The sequence below is a fragment of the Tachypleus tridentatus genome, chromosome 11 (assembly GCF_004210375.1).
Source record: "Tachypleus tridentatus isolate NWPU-2018 chromosome 11, ASM421037v1, whole genome shotgun sequence".
Taxonomy (NCBI): Eukaryota; Metazoa; Arthropoda; class Merostomata; order Xiphosura; family Limulidae; genus Tachypleus; species Tachypleus tridentatus.
Genome location: NC_134835.1, coordinates 70,600,396 through 70,618,858, shown reverse-complemented (window position 1 = coordinate 70,618,858; position 18,463 = coordinate 70,600,396). Strand labels below are relative to the sequence as shown.

General features: G+C 34.5%; 1 protein-coding gene across 2 annotated transcripts in view; it reads left to right on the top strand.

The window, feature by feature from the left end:
• The window catches only part of PolA1 (DNA polymerase alpha catalytic subunit), a 110,640-nt gene extending 102,800 nt beyond the window's left edge, over window positions 1-7,840 (top strand). For both annotated transcript variants that reach the window (XM_076467856.1, XM_076467855.1), the window contains one exon: window positions 7,371-7,840. In XM_076467856.1, the coding sequence (XP_076323971.1) occupies window positions 7,371-7,519 (149 nt within the window). In that variant the 3' untranslated portion in view covers window positions 7,520-7,840. The remainder of the gene's footprint in view (window positions 1-7,370) is intronic.
• The last annotated feature ends 10,623 nt before the right edge of the window (window positions 7,841-18,463 follow it).

The window sequence follows — 18,463 nt, the reverse complement described above, 5'->3', positions numbered from 1 at the left end:
ACTTTCCCCTATTGGAATCTTATAAATTATTATTTAAAAAGTATTTCAATGAAGTTGATAAATGTAGCATTTATTTTAAATTAGATGACGTCCAGTTTACCCTGTTTTGGAGATTCTTTTTATCAAATCTCATAGGTGAAATGGTTCACGAACACGAGGAGTGCATATTTTCGATGCCTAAAAAACATGCACGTCTTTGTTTTAACTAGGAACGACATTTATAATAAAATAAGGATCGTTTTAAAGCTTCATGACATTAATCTTGATTGATAGAAACTGCATTCAAAATTAAGGTGGCCGTCTTATCCCACCTTCCCTTCCAGAAACTGACAACAGTGATAAAGTTGTCAGTGGTCGTATGAATTTATTACGTCGTTCATAATTCCTTTTGAAAAAACCCGTTTTAAAATAGACCGACTTATCTAATTCATCAACAACTTCAATATCAACATATATTTTGTTGTTGTTACTTACCATAGAGATATGTACGTGATTTATGTAAACTATGCAGGAATAAGCGCATAGGCCTTACATCCCTTTCTTCCATCAACAGAGGTGTTCTTTGCAACAACCTTGATTATGGGCTATTGAGCTGAAACACAATGTCCACAGCAGGACGCTTTTTCACAGTGGTTTGTAGTTACTGTTGTCTCCCTCTTGTTTTACACGTTCTCAGTCGACGATTTCTGTGTAAGAAACTTAGAATCACTTGGGAAAATAAAATCAATGGATTTCTTGTTTACTCTTTCATCATGCGGAGAAGCTAGCATATGGTCGTGTGGATGAATGCTTTTGTCTTGATGAACTATATTTATTGTCATATAATTAATTCAAAATTGATGTTAATTTACTGTGTTAAGGAAGCCAATACCATAGTCTGAGAGTATGTGGTAGTTACCATGAAATTTTTCTGGGCTCCTTAAACGTTTAAATTACCGTCATAAGTTCCTTGTAAAAACCAGCGACATGCTTGTTGCTGTTTTTGAAATATTGTATCACCAGTAAGACGATAAAATATTGTCTAAACTTTTGTTGCCAGTTAAGTAAATGTTCTTCATTTAGTGTTACGACAAACTTTCTAAAGCTCTGAGGGAGTTCGTACTTTGGTTTCAGTGGACTACTGTATTACTTAAGGTGATACATTTGGAGTTTTCTCTACGTCTCTGAAGTGATTTCTACGGGTAGTGAAATGATCTGTTCTTTCCTTGTTAACATCGAATACCACTTCCAGATGTCAAAATGACTTGTCTTGCATACTTTATCGCGAAATAGGATGCTTTCGATGGTGAATAGTTTTGTGATGTAACTGTTTCAGAAGTGGCTAATTTAACCGCATCTGTACTGGAAGAACAATTCAACTGAACTGCAAACAGAGGGTTAGGGTTTTTAACCTTTATTGTTGCACGCCATTAATATTTTTTACATATAATGTGAACAAACTTTAGCATGTGTTTTAAAGATCAGTGTTTTTAAATGACTAATTACAAGTTTTTCATAATCTGAAACGAATGTGCAACACTTTTTTCGATAAAATATAAAAAGGGCACATCCATCTCCGAAAATAGCATGAATTCGTTATAAGATACTTAAACTATTTCTTTAAAACGTATTCTCAACTTTTTAATTAGTGATAATTGCAGTTTTTATTCCTGTAAACCTTGCAGAAAACATTTACTTGAAAATGAAATTAACTTTCGCGTAGTGTTTTCTGATGTAAAACGCGGCTGAAACAAACTACCGTATGTGAGTTCACGAACGAATTCATTGCGATGTAAAAGAAAAAAAACCCAAATTGGTATTATCAGTAAATATAAGTGTAGAACAATGATCGGGTCTGTACGATATGTGTGCTTAAGTCATTATGGAATCTCTCCTACGCGATATCCTATCCTGATATGTAACTTGTCATCACATATTTCTTTTGCTAACTAATTGTTTTTACTTCAGATGTGCACATTGTTATCATAAAGTATCTTGGTGAGAGGTGTTATAAGTTCGACTGATAGTGTCTGTGGTTGTGTTCTGGTTGCTGGAACTCGATCAACAGCTTACATACAAAGTAACTATATAAAGAACTAGAAATTGTGTTTGTTACCTCGACTCAGTATGATAAATGTTACGAATCTTTGCCCGTGGAGTCTCAGGTTGTAATAAGACACCTGGTTCATTTGTTGTTTATTTTTCAGTGTTAGTCAAATACAAATGGTGCATATGACATTGGTTGAATATCAGCAGGTAATGACGTATTTATTATTTGCTGAGTGTATGTGGAAAACCAAAACGAAGATTATATCAATAATTGTACTAAATGCCGTTCTTCGACTTTTGCGAGTCAGAACAAGGTTAAAAAGTATGGTATTAGGTTCTATAAAATTGCTGATTACGCAGAAAAAAAGAAACATTATGCGACAAAATTTTAAATTATGCAGCCCTTACCTAAAGCATAAATAAATGACGTGTAAGAGGGTGTTAGGCATAATTTACGCAATTTCACGATGTTTAGTAACTTAACATTTTTGTGTATGAGGTAATAATAAGTCACTTTTAGACATTAGACTGTTTGGCTAGCAGGCATCACTTACCTAACAGCCCGGCATGGCTACGTGGTCAGGGCGCTCGACTCGTAATCTGAGGATCGCGGATTCAAATCTTCGTCACACCAAAAATGGGGCGTTATAAGTTACGGTCAATCCTACTATTCATAGGTAAGAGAGTAGCTTAAGAGTTGACGGTGGGTGGTGATGACCAGCTGCCTTTCCTCTAGTCTCACACTGCTAAATTAGGGTCGGCTAGCGTAGATAGTCCGCGTATGGTTTTGCGCGAAATTCAAAAACAAACAAACAATCACATGCCTAGAAACATTAAAAAACAAGTCAATTTCTAAACCTGTTAACACTGACCTAATCTTGTCTTTACTGAGTCTATAAATTCAGACATTGATTATGCAACAGTGATGTCAAAGTTACGTAATCGCACGAGTTCAGGGAGCTGTAAATGTGGCCATTCAAAGGAAAAATTGTTTTTGTATAACTACGAAACCATCTAACTGACGCAACTGGAAAGATTAGCGTAAACTGTTTGAAGCATAGACGTGATTTTAATAAATCAAGTAAGGGAGATCGTTAAAGAATGTTGTCATATTTTACAGTTTAAAGTGTCAGCTTCAGATATTTATAGAATGTAATAAGCGTGATAATATGAAATATAAGAAGATATCTAGATATTGTGAAAGTTTGTAGTTTAGACATGTAAAAGAGGGCGTTTTTTTAGTTCTTAAGAAACGTCAGGTTAAAATATTAGTTTCGCAGTTTATTTCTTCGAATTTGGCTGTGTGTTGTTACGTCTCTGAAGAGGAAGTTTTTCAATTGTTTTTCTTCTAAACACCTTTCAATTGATGACCGTTCCTTCGTTTCATGACGGATTGACTTGAACCTTTTAGGGTTATATCATGTTCTAATACGCCTTTTTTAAATTTATTTTAGGGATTTTATGGTGTAAAATGTGAAACAACCCAAACGTGTATATTCTGCGCTCCTCTGCGGTTACACTTGCAGAAATCAATATGAAAATAACCACAAATATAAATGTTCATGCGATGGACACGTTGACGTAAAAATCAAGTTGAATTTGCCCATTTTGCGGCTTTGGGGAAATTATTTGGCCGTACTTTGCATAGAATTAGGTTAAAAGACTTTTTTCACGCGTTCCACACATTGACCAAAAAAAATAGATTTGTTAGTTTTTAGTAATTATAGCGAGGGCAAGATGCCACCAAATTCATAAGTTTTGGGTTTATTTTACAATTATTCCAGTGTATTTCGGGGTTTGGTACAAATATACTTTTTTACATGATCGATTCACATAAAAAAAAATGTAGAATATACCAAATTAGGGGGAGGGGTCAAAAAGTTAAAGTAATTAAATTTTTGCCTTTAGTTCAATTTTATTTCAGTAAGGATTTGGGATTTTCGTGAACTTTTCATGTTTATATCAACCAGCTTATCTGGGATTTAATACAGAGATACTTTTCTGCAGATCCCAAGCAGTGATACAGAATTTTCTGTTTTTCTAGTGTAGAAATTAGCCATATTGGGATTGTGTGTCGGAGGCATGTTGCATTAGCCCGCGAATGTTGGCGTATTTAGGTGCAAAGATAATAAAACTAAGATATTGTTTTTGATTCTTTTCCATTTTATTATAAATACTTTTACAATGAATTTCTGTTTATCTTGAAACAGTTAGTTGAAACTAAAAATGGAATATTTTTTGAAACTGGTTGTAAAAAATATTTTAAAGTAACTGTGATCTTTTTAGGATAATTTTCGGTCTTTTGAAAACGGTAGGAAAGATCATCTAGTATTTCGGAGTTGTAACAGTATGTGATGTTTACTTGTCATCTAAATACATGAAACCTTTTATTTCGTCCTATTGGTTCCCCAGCTGGTACAGCAGTAAGTCCACGGATTTATAACGCTAAAATCAGGGGTTCGATTCCCCTCGGTGAACTCAGCATATAGCTCGATGTGACTTTGCTATAAGAAAGAAATACAGTGGAACCCCTCTAAAGCTGCCACCTTTGGGTATTGAGACAAACTGGCCTGATTAGAGGAGTTCCACTGTACATAATTAGGGATTATGTAAACAAAAAAGGGACTGTAATTGAATGACCGCTTTCAAGGGGTGGCCGCTTAAGAGGGGTTCCACTGTATAGGGTTCTCACCGAACAGCAGTTCTATGCAGTAATTAAGTGTACGTTTTCAGGTTATTTTAATTACATCACTATCCCAACAGAAAATAATTAACAATTTTTTAAAACATGTGACCTTTTGCTGAAGAAAACAAGAGGAAGATCCATGTCTTTCTTCATCCTGATACACAGTTTTGAAATACAGTGGAACTCCTCTAAGCGGCCACTCCTCAGATTCGGTCACCCCTTGAAAGTGGTCATTCAATCAGTCCCTTTTTTGGTTTACATAATCCCTAATTATGTACAGTTGAACCCCTCTAATCAGGCTAGTTTGTCTCAGTCCCGAAGGAGGCTGCTTTAAAGGGGTTCCACTGTATACTGTTATGTGTTAAGACGAGAAGGACGCGAAATTCGAACTCAAATTCTTAGGGTTTTTTTTTTTTTTTCACTGTAAAGACATTTAAGTTTGGTCACAACTAAGTGTTGCCATGGAACCCGAGGTTTTCACTCTTGAGCATGAATTACCGCTTTAAGATTATTTTTTTATTAACAAGCATAAGCGAAACTCGATATTTTAAACTTCCTTTGTGTTTCTGTTGCATCTTAAAAAGTGCTTTCGTAACCAATTCTGAAATAAATAATAATCATTAACTGTTAATCTGAGTGAAGTCCTGTCACGAGGAAAACATATTCAAACCGTTATTGTCTGAAGGTATGATTTTCAAAAGTAAAAAAAGCGGCCTTTTAATACTTTCAAAAATAGGTCTTCGGAGTTGTGTACGTTTTATGAAAGGATTTTCACAAATTTATTTAATTCATAGCGACCCATAGATTGTTGTCACATAAGTAATTTATTTACTATGCCAGATGCTCATTTTATTCTACTTTTGTGTTATACGTAAGTTATTTTGATACAGTAGTTTGGAAGTTTTAGTGTTGATTAACTCCAACTGATGTTAGGGTTAATGCCACATGCTTAGTACTTTGTAACCTTTCACTTTTCATCATACTTCACGAATACAATAAATAAACTAAGACCCTTTGAAGTACTTCATTATAATGTTAAAAAATCACCCTGTTCCTTCATAGAGCTCCTCTGGCAAAGCAGTGTGTCTGCGGACTTACAACTCAAAAACCGGGTTTCGATGCTCGTTGTGGGCAGCGTGCAGACAGCCCGTGATGATTTTTGCTTAGCTTCAAACAACAAGAATCCTTCATAAATTGACGAGATTAATAAACGTTCATCTCTAGAGTATAAAAAAACATACATTCCAAGAAAAGTTGTAAAAATCGTTTGTATGTTATTCTAGGTTTGTGTAAGGTTAATATAAGTAATCATCTTCCGATAAGTAAAGTAGCATTTTTACGATTTTCACACTTACTAAAACATGGATAAACTTGCGAATAACACATTGAGCGTACATTTTTCCCGACACAAAATAATGGCTTCCGGATCATGCCAAAATATGTTGTTATTTTTGGTTTATTTTTCATATCGGGGAGGAATAATCTAATTTCCATACCTTTACTGTAACATATAGTAGCTGCATAAAAATGTAATTAGTATGGATTTGTAGGCAGAAACCAAAATTGTTTTAACGAATCATATCAATACATTTCTTATGCCGCGCCCTAAAAGCTCTCTGTGATTGGTTTTTAATACACCGAGAAATAAAAAACTTATTTCACTAGTGCACCTAATTTGCACAGTGGTCTGTTGTAATTATTTTAATAGCAGTTTCCTGCTGTAGCAGAAGAAATGGTGTCTCGTTTTGTTAACATTCTCACAATGAAGTACTCTCGAATAAATGTTTTAAACAAAACCGAGAAACGGAAAGGCTTTGGACGTTAAAACGAATAGTAGGGTATAATTACGAGCAAGAGAGGCGTGGTATTAGCATCCCTTTTTCAGCAAACTGCACCAGGTTAAATTAATATTTTTACTATGTCGTGGTGTTGAATTGACAGAAAAACAGAGCTGTAAGTCCTTTGTAGTAAGCTGTAATTGAATATTTTTTGTAGGGAAAGGCAGGCCTACCTTCCAGGATAAGTTACAGTTTATACCCGTGATGTGTTGGAACAGTAATTATAGCACTAATCACCTTTCGTTTAAGTTTTTTTTTTTCCTACATTTAACAAACTGAAATTAGAACCTTGTTAGAAATTTCATGTACATGCCAAGCTTGGCGATTCAGATATAACTTTATAAATTTGTATTAATAATCCTTAGAAAGAAACAAAACTGACCTTTACACTCAATCTCATGACAGTCACACGTGTGACCTGAATTACTTTGTGTGTATCATGTGAAGTTTGAGTCTTGGTCATGTGACGTCAGAAAGTAAAAACTTAATTCAAAGATCCAAGACAACCAAGAGTATAGAAACAGGTAATGAGTAACCAGCGGAATGATTTTAAACTATCTCGTAATTAATAATAGAATCTTTTAATCAACAATATATTGCACATAAACATTCTCTAAAATAACGGTTACACGGATCGAAGAGAAAACTTAGGTTTATTTGCTGTTGTAGGAAAACAGTTTTTTTAACGTATTATAATGCAACCTTAATTCAACTTTTAAAAATAGTTTGATAACACTTTTATCTTTTGAACTTTATTACACAGCTACTGTTTTCCACAGATTAAGAATTTTAATATACATACTAATATTTTTTTTTAGTTTCTCGTTTTCCTCCTGAGGGCGAATCCCTCTATCGAAGACTGAAAGCAACTGTTGATAAAACTCTTAAGTCTAATGCCTATGGAGTGGTCAACTTGGATAGACTCTTTGATGGACTTTATAGGTGTAAACCAACGGTCTGCAGTTAACGCATACACTCGAAAGAAGAAATAAAAGGTATAATACAGAATGGGCACGTGTTTTAGTGAAGTGAAGAGTGCATGTTCACAGCTGTGTGGATTAACTCTTTTAATTTTTAAAAAGAATAGAACCAATGAAAATGTCGAATTTTGATTCTTTTAATAATAGTATCACTTGTTAGTTTAAAATTATTTATTTTTTATGGATATTGAAGTATTATGTGATAAACTGTGACATGGATCTTAAAGGATAATTTTGTATATGTTTTCAATACCGAGAGGGAATGATAGTACTTCAGTAAGTGAATAAATATTTTGTCTCAATGCAAATGTTTTCTGTGTTGTTTATTTTAGGAATTGCGTCACGTGTAACTGCTAGTTTATAGTTAAAAACACCAGAGGGGTGGATCAAATAGCTCTTTTCTCCACTCCCGAAACGTTCATATTTATACTTTCTATTTTAAATAAAAATAACCTACACTTCTAAAAACGTTGTGTTATCTAAGCAAGAAGTTTTGGTAGTGTATATTTGTACAGACCGTTTACATGATACCATTGGGGCCAGGTAGTTAGGTTGCTCGATTCGTAATTTGAGTGTCGCGGGTTCGAATGTCCATCCCACCAAATATACTCGCCATGAAGGTGTTAGTAAAAGAGTAGCCTAAGACTTGACAGTGAGTGGTGATGACTAACTAGCTGCCTTCTCTTTAGTCTTGCACTGCGAAATTATAGACGACTAGCGCAGATATCCCTCGTGTAGCTTTGAGCGAAAGTCATACCAAGCAATAATCTTGCACAGTATAAGAAGGAGAGTTAGAAAAGGCCACAACGAACAGTTATAGTTAATACTAGTGTTCTACCCAGCTTATCACATTTGATAAGGAATTAAACCACACGAGAAATTAGATTTTTTTCATCCTTGGTCTGGTACCAAATTCAAATAATGGAAGTGAATATATCGTATTAGAGATGGGTTGTTTTGTATAGAAGACAGAGACATGCATAAGTAATCTGAAACACTCGCGTGAAACTTATAGAATGACTTTTTATGGAATTGATTTTCCTTCTGTTTAGAATTTAAAATTGTGTACTGAAATTTGTAAAATAATGGAAATCATTCCAATCTGGATAACAGCCGTGCAATGCTATATTGATATAATCAATTGGTTTTAAAACTAGTTACCTATGTTTGAGCCAGCATCTGTTATTCCTGCTGATGGGTTATAGTGCTGTAAAACATGATAAACCCTAGTATCTAATTTTAAAAATGCTGTTTGCTTCCTTTGGTCATTCTGAGGATGAAGATGACCAAATTTACGTACACTACACCACCAATTTGGTTGATTACATTCACTCGTAAGTCGTAGCTCTGAGTATGGCTTCACAACTTGTATCTCCCAAAGTTGAAGGTAAACTGGGATGCCACACATAGAGCGATAAAGAGGAATGTTCATGAGGTGAATCTTATCAGATTAAAACAAGTCATCTGAAGCTGAATATTATTCATCCTGTGTCGTTTTAGAAGAACCATGGTGAAAATATCTGCAGAAACCCAATAAATATTTCTTACGAAGAGAAAAGCAGAACACAATTAGTTTCTACAGATCAGAACCACATTGTGGAAGACACTGGATACGGTAAAGATTCCTACACCTTAATTTCAGTGTTGTTTGAAGAAGTACGATATCATGCTACTATTCATTTATTGAAAGTTGTAAACATTTAATTGCTTTGATATGTAATACAAACTTACTGATTATTAATTGCATTTCATAAGTTTGATTGATAGACTTCTTGTAGTGTTTTGTTGACGGAAATATCTGAGTGGTTTTTTTGTATTTTTTGTTGACAGGATGAATAATCTGTTTGTCTATTTGATTTTAATTAATTACAAAGTTACACAATAGGCTTAGACTATCCGTTTCTCTACCCACATCAGTACTGAAACCCGACTTTTAGCAATACGAGTCCGCAGCCATACCGCTGTGCCACTGAAGGGCAACGGGTTGATTAATAACACCAGCCCAAATTATGTTTCATGTTTTGGAAAAGAAGATTGTTAAAACTATAGAATCGAGTGATATATAGAGTTTTTTAAGGTAAGAAAATAAGTGTCAGTCATAAATGGCTAGTTCCAGCTTGATGCTAATGTTTTAAAGGGCTATCTAATTAGGTATTTGAAGAGTTTGGACTTCATAAAAAAATTACAAAAATATACTGGTCTCTAGTTGGCAAAGTATGTATGTTTTTCTTATAGCAAAGCCGCAATGGGCCATCTGCTGTGTCCACTGAGGGAAACGAATCCCTAATTTTAGCGTTGTAAATCCGTAGACTTACCGCTGTTCCAGCGAGGGACAGTTGGGAAAGTTTGGGAAATGCTGAAATAGAGAGAAGGCAGCTTCTCAACACCATCCACTGCCAATTCTCCGAATACTCTTTACCAACAAATAGAGGGATTGACCATCACATTGTAATGCTACCATAGCTGAAAAGGTGAGCACGTTCAGCAATAAATTGCAAGTCGACAGTTTTATCTACCAGGTCATGCTAATCCCAGAAACTAGAGTACGAAAAATATCTTGAAATATTCTTTTAAGTTTTACGAGAAGCATAAAGAGTTAGTTAGTATTTCCAAAACAAGTGCTATTCACCATGAACAAATTTTCATCTAGTTTTATTTCTTAATTTTGGAGAGAAAATGTAATTAGGATATACTTTGCTCTTAACTTCGCGCGATTAATTTTTATAATCAGATATTTTATAAGTGAATAAAGAAATTAAATTCTTTTCACCAAACTTTACATTTCATTTTACCCGAAAAAAAATTTGACAAAAAACATCTCAAGTATGCACTCATGTTACCAACCTCCAGTGGCACAGCAGTATGTCTGAAGGCTTATAACTCTAGAAACTGACGTCAGACACCCGTGTTGGGCAGAGCACACTTAGTGCATTCTGTAGCTTTGTGCTTATATGTGAAAAACAATTTATGTTGTTTACTAGTGCCTCCAAACAGTTTTATTTGTTTAGAGTTTTTATATCTATCGACAGATGGCACTGCCAGTTTGGAATTACAGAAATGAATATGCTGTATGAATAAACAATTCGAATGTTTTGAAGGAAAAATAAGACATGTTTACTGCTGAATAACCCATAAAAAAATAAGTTATAGACCATAGTTACATCTTTAATGCTCATCTAAGCAACTATTACTATTACTTGTTTATTAGAAGTCAAAGAATATAGTTACGTCCATTTTGTTTACAATAACCAACATTGATTGTTCGTGTGAACTGCATGTAGATAATTTCGCGTACGTTGACGAATGCACAAATTTTTATATGTTTCTCAAAGAAGACTGCAAGATTAAAAACACTGGAACTAGAAAAAAAGTTACTTATTTGGTTTCACTAATGCTATAATATTCGAGTTTGATTGTTGTTTTGGCTACAGTTAAGTTAAATATTACACACATGAACTCTGATACTTAAGCATCTGAAAAGCATCATCCGGTGGTCAGATGGTATTCAAACCATTGTTGTCTTTTACTACTCCTAACGAAATACGGTATTCTCTTGTTATAACACAATAAGTAAATGTAAAGTTCCTCAGAATGGTCAAGTTTAAAACAAACAATTTTGTAAGATAAGGCCAATATAGATGGGTAATAATGAACTGTTACTGTAATAGTGTTACAAGCAGAAAGTAAGCCGTTTAACATTTCTAAATAATTTGAAATTAAATATATTTATGGTTCAAACTTGCAGGTTATGTATTATATAACAACAGCAATTTTCTGTTTTAACTGAGTAGTCTAAACATAGAATAAGCCGTAACAATACTATTATGAACATTTCGTATAGTGTATAAAAATTCTTTGGTTTTTGTTAAACACAAGACTTCATAATGAGTTATTTGTTGCTTTAAAAATGTTAAGTCACTTAATGTTTTTCTGGACTTCTACAATTGGCATATCGTGCAGAACTAAATATACCTTAATTATTTCTTTTCTGTTTTTGTTTGAAAAAAATCAAAAATAAAAGAAGTCTTTGTTAATTTTGTTTTTCTCACACTGATAAGAAAAATGAAGGTTATGAACCTTGTTTTCGTTGCTTATCCTCCGGGTTTGGGCTGGTTCACATCGGATGTTCTCATAAATATAAATTAAAGGTAATCTGCGCGAACGATCTCTAATTTTGTTTTGAAAGGAAGGTGGCTAATCAGCAACAACAGCTACTACCGCTTTTGGGCTACTTCACTCCATATCAAAATTTTGTTTTTCACATTATAACTCATGTATAGCCTCAAATGCGGAGCGCGGTATTTCTGTTCTTCTTTTTGCTGGCACGGGGCAGTGATAGAGAATTCTCTGATCCACATTCTGGCACGCTAACCATTAATTATACCTAACCAACCTGTAAATCAACCAGGGCCAAATATTTCTAAAGATTACATTGTATCACAGCGTGAGTGTAAAATGTTTGGGTGGAAGCATTGTAAAAGTTAAATATATATATAATTAAGTACACATCAACTAGTATCATTTGAAAGAGTACCTGTTAAACTTTAGACGTTTCATATTTCACGAAAATGAAATATTAAATGGAGTATAAAGTCTCCTTGCGTCTGTAATTTATTTGTTACCCTTTATTTTATGGAAACTCCTATTGAGAGCTCATGACGCTGCAACTAGGGGTTCGATTTCCGTGTTCAACATACCATAGATAACTCATTATAAAGCTTTGTGATTAACATACACCAAAAAAGAACTTAAACTATCTTTATACAACACATAAAATTATCGTAGTAGTATTGTAGACTAGCATCATCGAGAAAGTTTCCAATGATCAAACACAACTTGTGTGAAAACGAAGCAAAATTAACTTGCCTTTGATCTATTGTTTACAATTATTACAAAAACACTTAGGGTAACTTGCAGTAAATAAACATTCAATTTAACCTTGAACGACAGTACATTATTGAAAAGAAGTCGCACTAAACAGCTTTAAATTTGGAATGCACTCCACTGATGAAGAATTCCAGTAAAATAGCATTACATTTGGTAATACTCTAAAAATGTTGCAGTACATAAGTGACACATACGGTAATCCACAGCGATCGTAACCACCTGTAAGAAAATTGCACTAATTGCATTAAGTTTCATTATCTTCAATGATAGCACTCCACTGAAAAGAGGTCGCTGTATTGTAGCATTACATATGATAGTCTTCCGTAAAGTGTCAATACGTTTTCACATTGGTTTATTTGCAACGATCTTACTTCATTCTAAAGACATTGCAGTAAAAGAAGCTTTACGTTGTAGTTTCAAGTATCATTTTGCACTGAAGAGAAATTGCAGTAAAGTAACTTCATGTCTTATAATCTTCAATCATTACGTTCTGTTAGAGAGAGGTTGATATAATGTAGCATTTTATTTTGTAATTTTCAGCTGTCGTAACCAATGAAGAGATACATCAGTCTAATAGCAATACCTTTGGTAATAAACTTCAATCTAATAGCAATATTTTTGGTTATTATTATCATCTGAAAAGAAACAAATTTAGTAAAGTAGAATTACATCTTGAAAACATTCAATGATTATACTATATCGAAGACAGATTGCAGAAATAATAGCGTTAATTTGTTAATCTTGTTTGTTTGTTTTTGAATTTCGCACAAAGCTATACGAGGACTATCTGTGCTAGCCGTCCCTAATTTAGCAGTGTAAGACTAGAGGGAAGGCAGCTAGTCATCACCACCCACTGCCAACTCTTGGAATACTCTTTTACCAACGAATAGTGGTATTGACTGTAACATTATAACGCTCCTACGGCTAAAAGGGCGAGCATGTTTGGTGCGACTGGGATTCGAACCCGCGGCCTTTAGATTACGAGTCGAACGCCTTAAACCACTTGGCCATGCTGGGCCCATGTCAGTCTTTAATTAAAACATTTTACTTAAGAGAAATTGCAATTTCCAATGAAAACAGGTTGCACTAATTTAGAAATGCGTTAATAAACTTCAATCGTCAAACTCCCGTAACAAAAAAAATGGGGTAAAGTAATATTATATTTTGCAATTTTCAACGGTTACCCTCATGAGGAGAAAATGTAAAATAGCAGTACATTTGGTGATCTTTAATAAACATACTTCACTCAAGAAAAATTGAATGGGGTATGCTTACTAAAGGTAAAGAGGCAAGTTAGCTTTACATTTGAAAGATTATACTTATGGAAGAGAAGTTACCAAAAATTGCATTAAATTTATGACACTTTAATGATGACACTACAATAAAATAGCATTGCTTTTGGTAATATATGTTGAACATCTCAGTACTATAGTAAAGTAGCGTTATATTTCAAAATCTTCAGTGACCATTTTGCAATTAATATAAATTTCAGTAAACAGTAAAATAGCATTACTTTTGGTAACATCTGTTGAAGGTCTCAGTGAAGAGAAATTTCAATGAAATAGTGCTGTATTTGGTGATTCTAAATGATCACACCCCACTAAAATAGGTGGCGGTGAAGTTACATTACAATTGGTAATTTTTAATAATCGTATTTGAATCGGAAGAAATCACAGTAAAATAGCATCGCATCTGGTTGTTTTCTAACATTGTAATACTTCATTGAAGAGAGTTTTCTGTAAAGAGGCAATTCATCTCGTGGTCTTCATCATCACACTCCAGTGAAGATGAATTTCAGTAAATAAACATTTCATTTGAGAATATTTAGTTATTACTCTCAATGAAGGGACGTAGAATAGATTCATTAATCTTAACTGATCGCTGAGAGGAAATTGATTTATTGTATAACTAATTGCATTTAATGAATTTCAACGATCACACCTCTTTAAATATAAATTACAATGAAGTAGCATTAGATTTGTAAGTTCCAATTATCATACTCTAGTAAACATTAGTTGCCGTAGAGTTTCATTACATCTGGTAATCTTACTCCATTGAAGAAAAATCGAAGTAAGGTATCTTTACCTTAGAGAACTTTCGTTGAACATTCTCCACTGGTAAAAAAACTTTCAATGATCTTTTTTTACTGAATAAAAATTACAATAAAGTAGCATTACGCATTACCCATTGTTATTTTCATTAACCATTCTGCACTGTGCGTACATTGTAATGAAGTGGTATCGCATCTGGTAATCTGGAATGATATCATCTTACTAAACAGAATCTGAATTAAAGAAGTGATACCTTTATGGTAATATTCATTGTTCACACACCACTTCAATATTACATTCAGTATAATGTTATTGGAGTTGATGCGACAATAAATTTCGTCTGTTTTTTATATTATCACTTTAGCATCCGTCTTATTTTGGATTTTTAAACCATAGATAATATCGAATTCTCTAACAAACTCCGTGGGGGGGGATGCAAGCTATTCACTCAACCCCCCAGTCATGATCAGGTGGTTAGAGTGCTCAACTCGTAAGTTAAGGATCGCGGGTTCGAGTCACCGTTACAACAACTATACTCGCCCTTTCAATCGTTATAATATGAGATCAATCCCATTATTCGTTGGTAAAAGATAGTCCGAGAGTTGGCGGTGGGTGGTGATGACTAGCTGGCTGTCTTCTCTTTAGTCTTACTTTACTAAATTAGAGATGGCTAGCGCAAACAGCCCTCGTGTAGCTCAGCGCGAAATTAAAAATTAAACACCCTTTCCACGTTAATTGTCTAGCTCATCTATTACTTCTGTAAAATTAGAAAAAAATTCTTTATAAAACATAACCAATAATTTTGTTGTACGGTGCTAACAATTTTCCTACCAAATGGAGTTCTGTCGAGTTTCCTTACATGTTGTTAACATTTTCATTGTCTTGTTCCAGTTTTTTAAATCATTTTTACTAGTACCTGCTAGGTTTGATTATTGTGAATTAGTACTTTTCTATACATCAAGTTTATTCAGAAAATTATATTTCATAATATTTTTGTAAGTATTCTTTGGATTATGTTACACTTCTCCATCTCCGCTGAATGTAAGTTTTATGTTTTTTTACTGTTAAGAGCAAAGCTGAAGAGTGGTCTAGCAAGATGGTATTGTGCCCACTGCATAGATCGAATCTCAAGTTCTAGCGTTTAAAGTTTTAATGGTCTTTCTTTCTGACCAACTGTGTGTTATAGTAATATTGAACCGATCCAGTTATAAGTAACTGGGAACGTACACTGTGTTTTTCTTTCTTTCTTAAGAAAGCGGGTCACGTTGAATTACAATACTCAGGAAAACACAGACTAATGGTAATTCAATACTTCATTCTAATTGTTTCTCCTTTAACCAGTGAAAACTTCCCTGTCTTAACATCAAAAGTAATTTTTTTCTAATATTAAAATACATATAAAACTGAGCCTATATCCTCCCAGTGTTAAAACAAATATTAGAAAAAAAAACTATCTAATAATGGCATCAGCTTGTAAATGAATGGACTTTAGCATCTTAATAGCGATTTTCATGAGATACCATTCCAAATCTATAAATAGGGCACACTACTGAAACTGTGCCCGTCCTCAGCGGCTTAGCAGTAAGTATGAGGACTTCTGACGATAAAAACCAGGTTTTGATAATGTGATGGGCACAGTACAGATAAACCACTGTATAACTATGCTTAATAACAGTAAACAAAAACATCGAATCATTACAATTATTCCACAAAAAGAGCAGTCACAACCTCGCAAATGCTCAATTCACTGTGTAGTTCTTGATAAGCGCAAAGCTGCACATAATAAGTTATCTGTGCTGTGTCCATCAGGGGTATCGTAACCCGTGTTTTAGCATTATAAGCCTTCAGATTTAACGCTGAGCGACTAGAGAGCTCGAGGTACTAAATGGTTTAACCTGTTTTGAATTTTCGCGCAAAGATACTTGAGGGATATCTCCGAGCCGTCCCCAATTCAACAGTGTCATACCAGAGGACTGCCAGATAGCGAACAAATCACCATCTACTGCCAACTCATTTACCAACACACAGTGAGATCGATTATCATATTATAATGTCTCTTAGGTTGAAAGGGCAAGCAGCTTCGGTGAGATGGATTCGAGCCCGCAACCCGTAGAGTCTGTTAAATGTATAAGAAATATATAATCGTTTTGTTTGGCCCGACATGACCAGGTGGTTAAGGCGCTTGACTCGTAACCTTAGGGTCGCGGGTTCGAATCCCCGTCACATTAAACATGCTCGCCCTTTGATCTGTGAGGGCGTTATAATGTTACGGTCAATCCCACTACTCGTTGGTAAAAGAGTAGCCCAACAATGGACGGTAGGTGGTGATGCCTAGCTACCATCCCTCTGGTCTTACACTGCTAAAGTAGGGATGGCTATCCCTCGTGTAGCTTTGCGCAAAATTAAAAACAAACAACCAAAAACAATCGTTTTGTCATCGATATTCTAAACATAATTCCAAGGAATTCAGGGTGAAAATGTTAATTTAAACTATTTCTTCGAAAACTGCCGAAGTCTGTCTGGAGGGGGTCACTTGTTTTAACCACTCGCACCACAATATAGTAGTGTGTTGTCTGTCAGTCAGCGAGTAGACATAAGAAACACTTTAACGCTATAATTTGTAGTGAATGACGTTAATAAAACTATCGCTTGCCATAAATCACAAGTAGAATTATGCACTCTGTAGGCTACAATCAAGACATGTGAACTTCAAAGGCAAGAAATAAAAATATTGGTCACTCATAATTTTAGTTTCACTTATTCTTCAAAGAGAACACTTCAGGGACCCTGCGAAAGTACATCTAGTCTTAGCTTCTTTTAACCAATCAATTAATTTCGTTTATATTTTTGTCTTTGCAGAAAAAATTAGTATAATTTTTTTACATAAGATTTAAGGAGTTGTGTACATTACAACATGAAATGAGGGGAAAATAAAGTAAGTCGTTTTTTTTTTATTGGTTCTTAATTAAAATTAGAAATTTAATCCACGCGTCACTTTAAACGTAACTACTTTAATACGTTTTCCTATACAAATATAATTTTATTGAGTAATTTGCATCTTACAGTTCGCAAATTTTTGAGGTCCGCGTACAAAAAAAGTGCATGAATAAAAATGACCTACGCAATTTAAATAATTGTTACCAAACGAAGGTCGTAATAGAACGACACGTGAATAATTACAGTCGCATATATTTGCATAAATGAGCTTGCAAACGCACCATCTTTTCCAATTACCTACTTAATAAAACAAACGCACGTTGATGGTAGGGCTAATCCTATATCACGAAATATCTAATGCTTTACAAAATGACTTTTATTCTCTCACTTGACTCACAAGTTGGGTGAGCTGACTCGCTCCTTTGTTGAGGATTGTTAGCAAATACTTCGGTCACATGATTAACCTATGTGTGCATGCTGTGAGCATGCGCCATCAAATTTCACCGCATAAACGGTTCGTTAGTTTCGTGTATATAGATATGCTACTTAGTGTCGTGAGCAGTTTATAACTTCGTCTAAATAGCTCCGAGTGAAAAGATTCATTATTTGCAGTCAATAATCTACTTTTATGTCTTCACTTAATTCAATCGTCGACTGTTTGGACCCGCAGCAAATCTTTATAAAGATTTGTTATTCAGTTCGTACACTCATTATTCTGGCGTCTTGCTCGTCGGCAGATCGCTTTACGGCCTTCCTTTGTTTGTTGCCGCACTGTCGATTGTTGAATTTATAGTAGATGTTAGCAACGTCAGAGTGGAGCTGTCTTTCGTGGAATACAGCTTTATAACCGGTCGCTCATCACGAAAAACCGACCGCATGAATGAAACGATTACCGGCATGCGAAGTGCGCCCTGGGCAGCTTGGCTGGGGTTAAATTGGGCATTTCAGTTCTGACCATCCAGATTGTTACGAGTAAATGATTCTATGTACTGTAGGAAAATTAGAGGCCCACGGCTTCTCGTGCATCACAGTTAGGTAGGACCACTTTTGCTAATT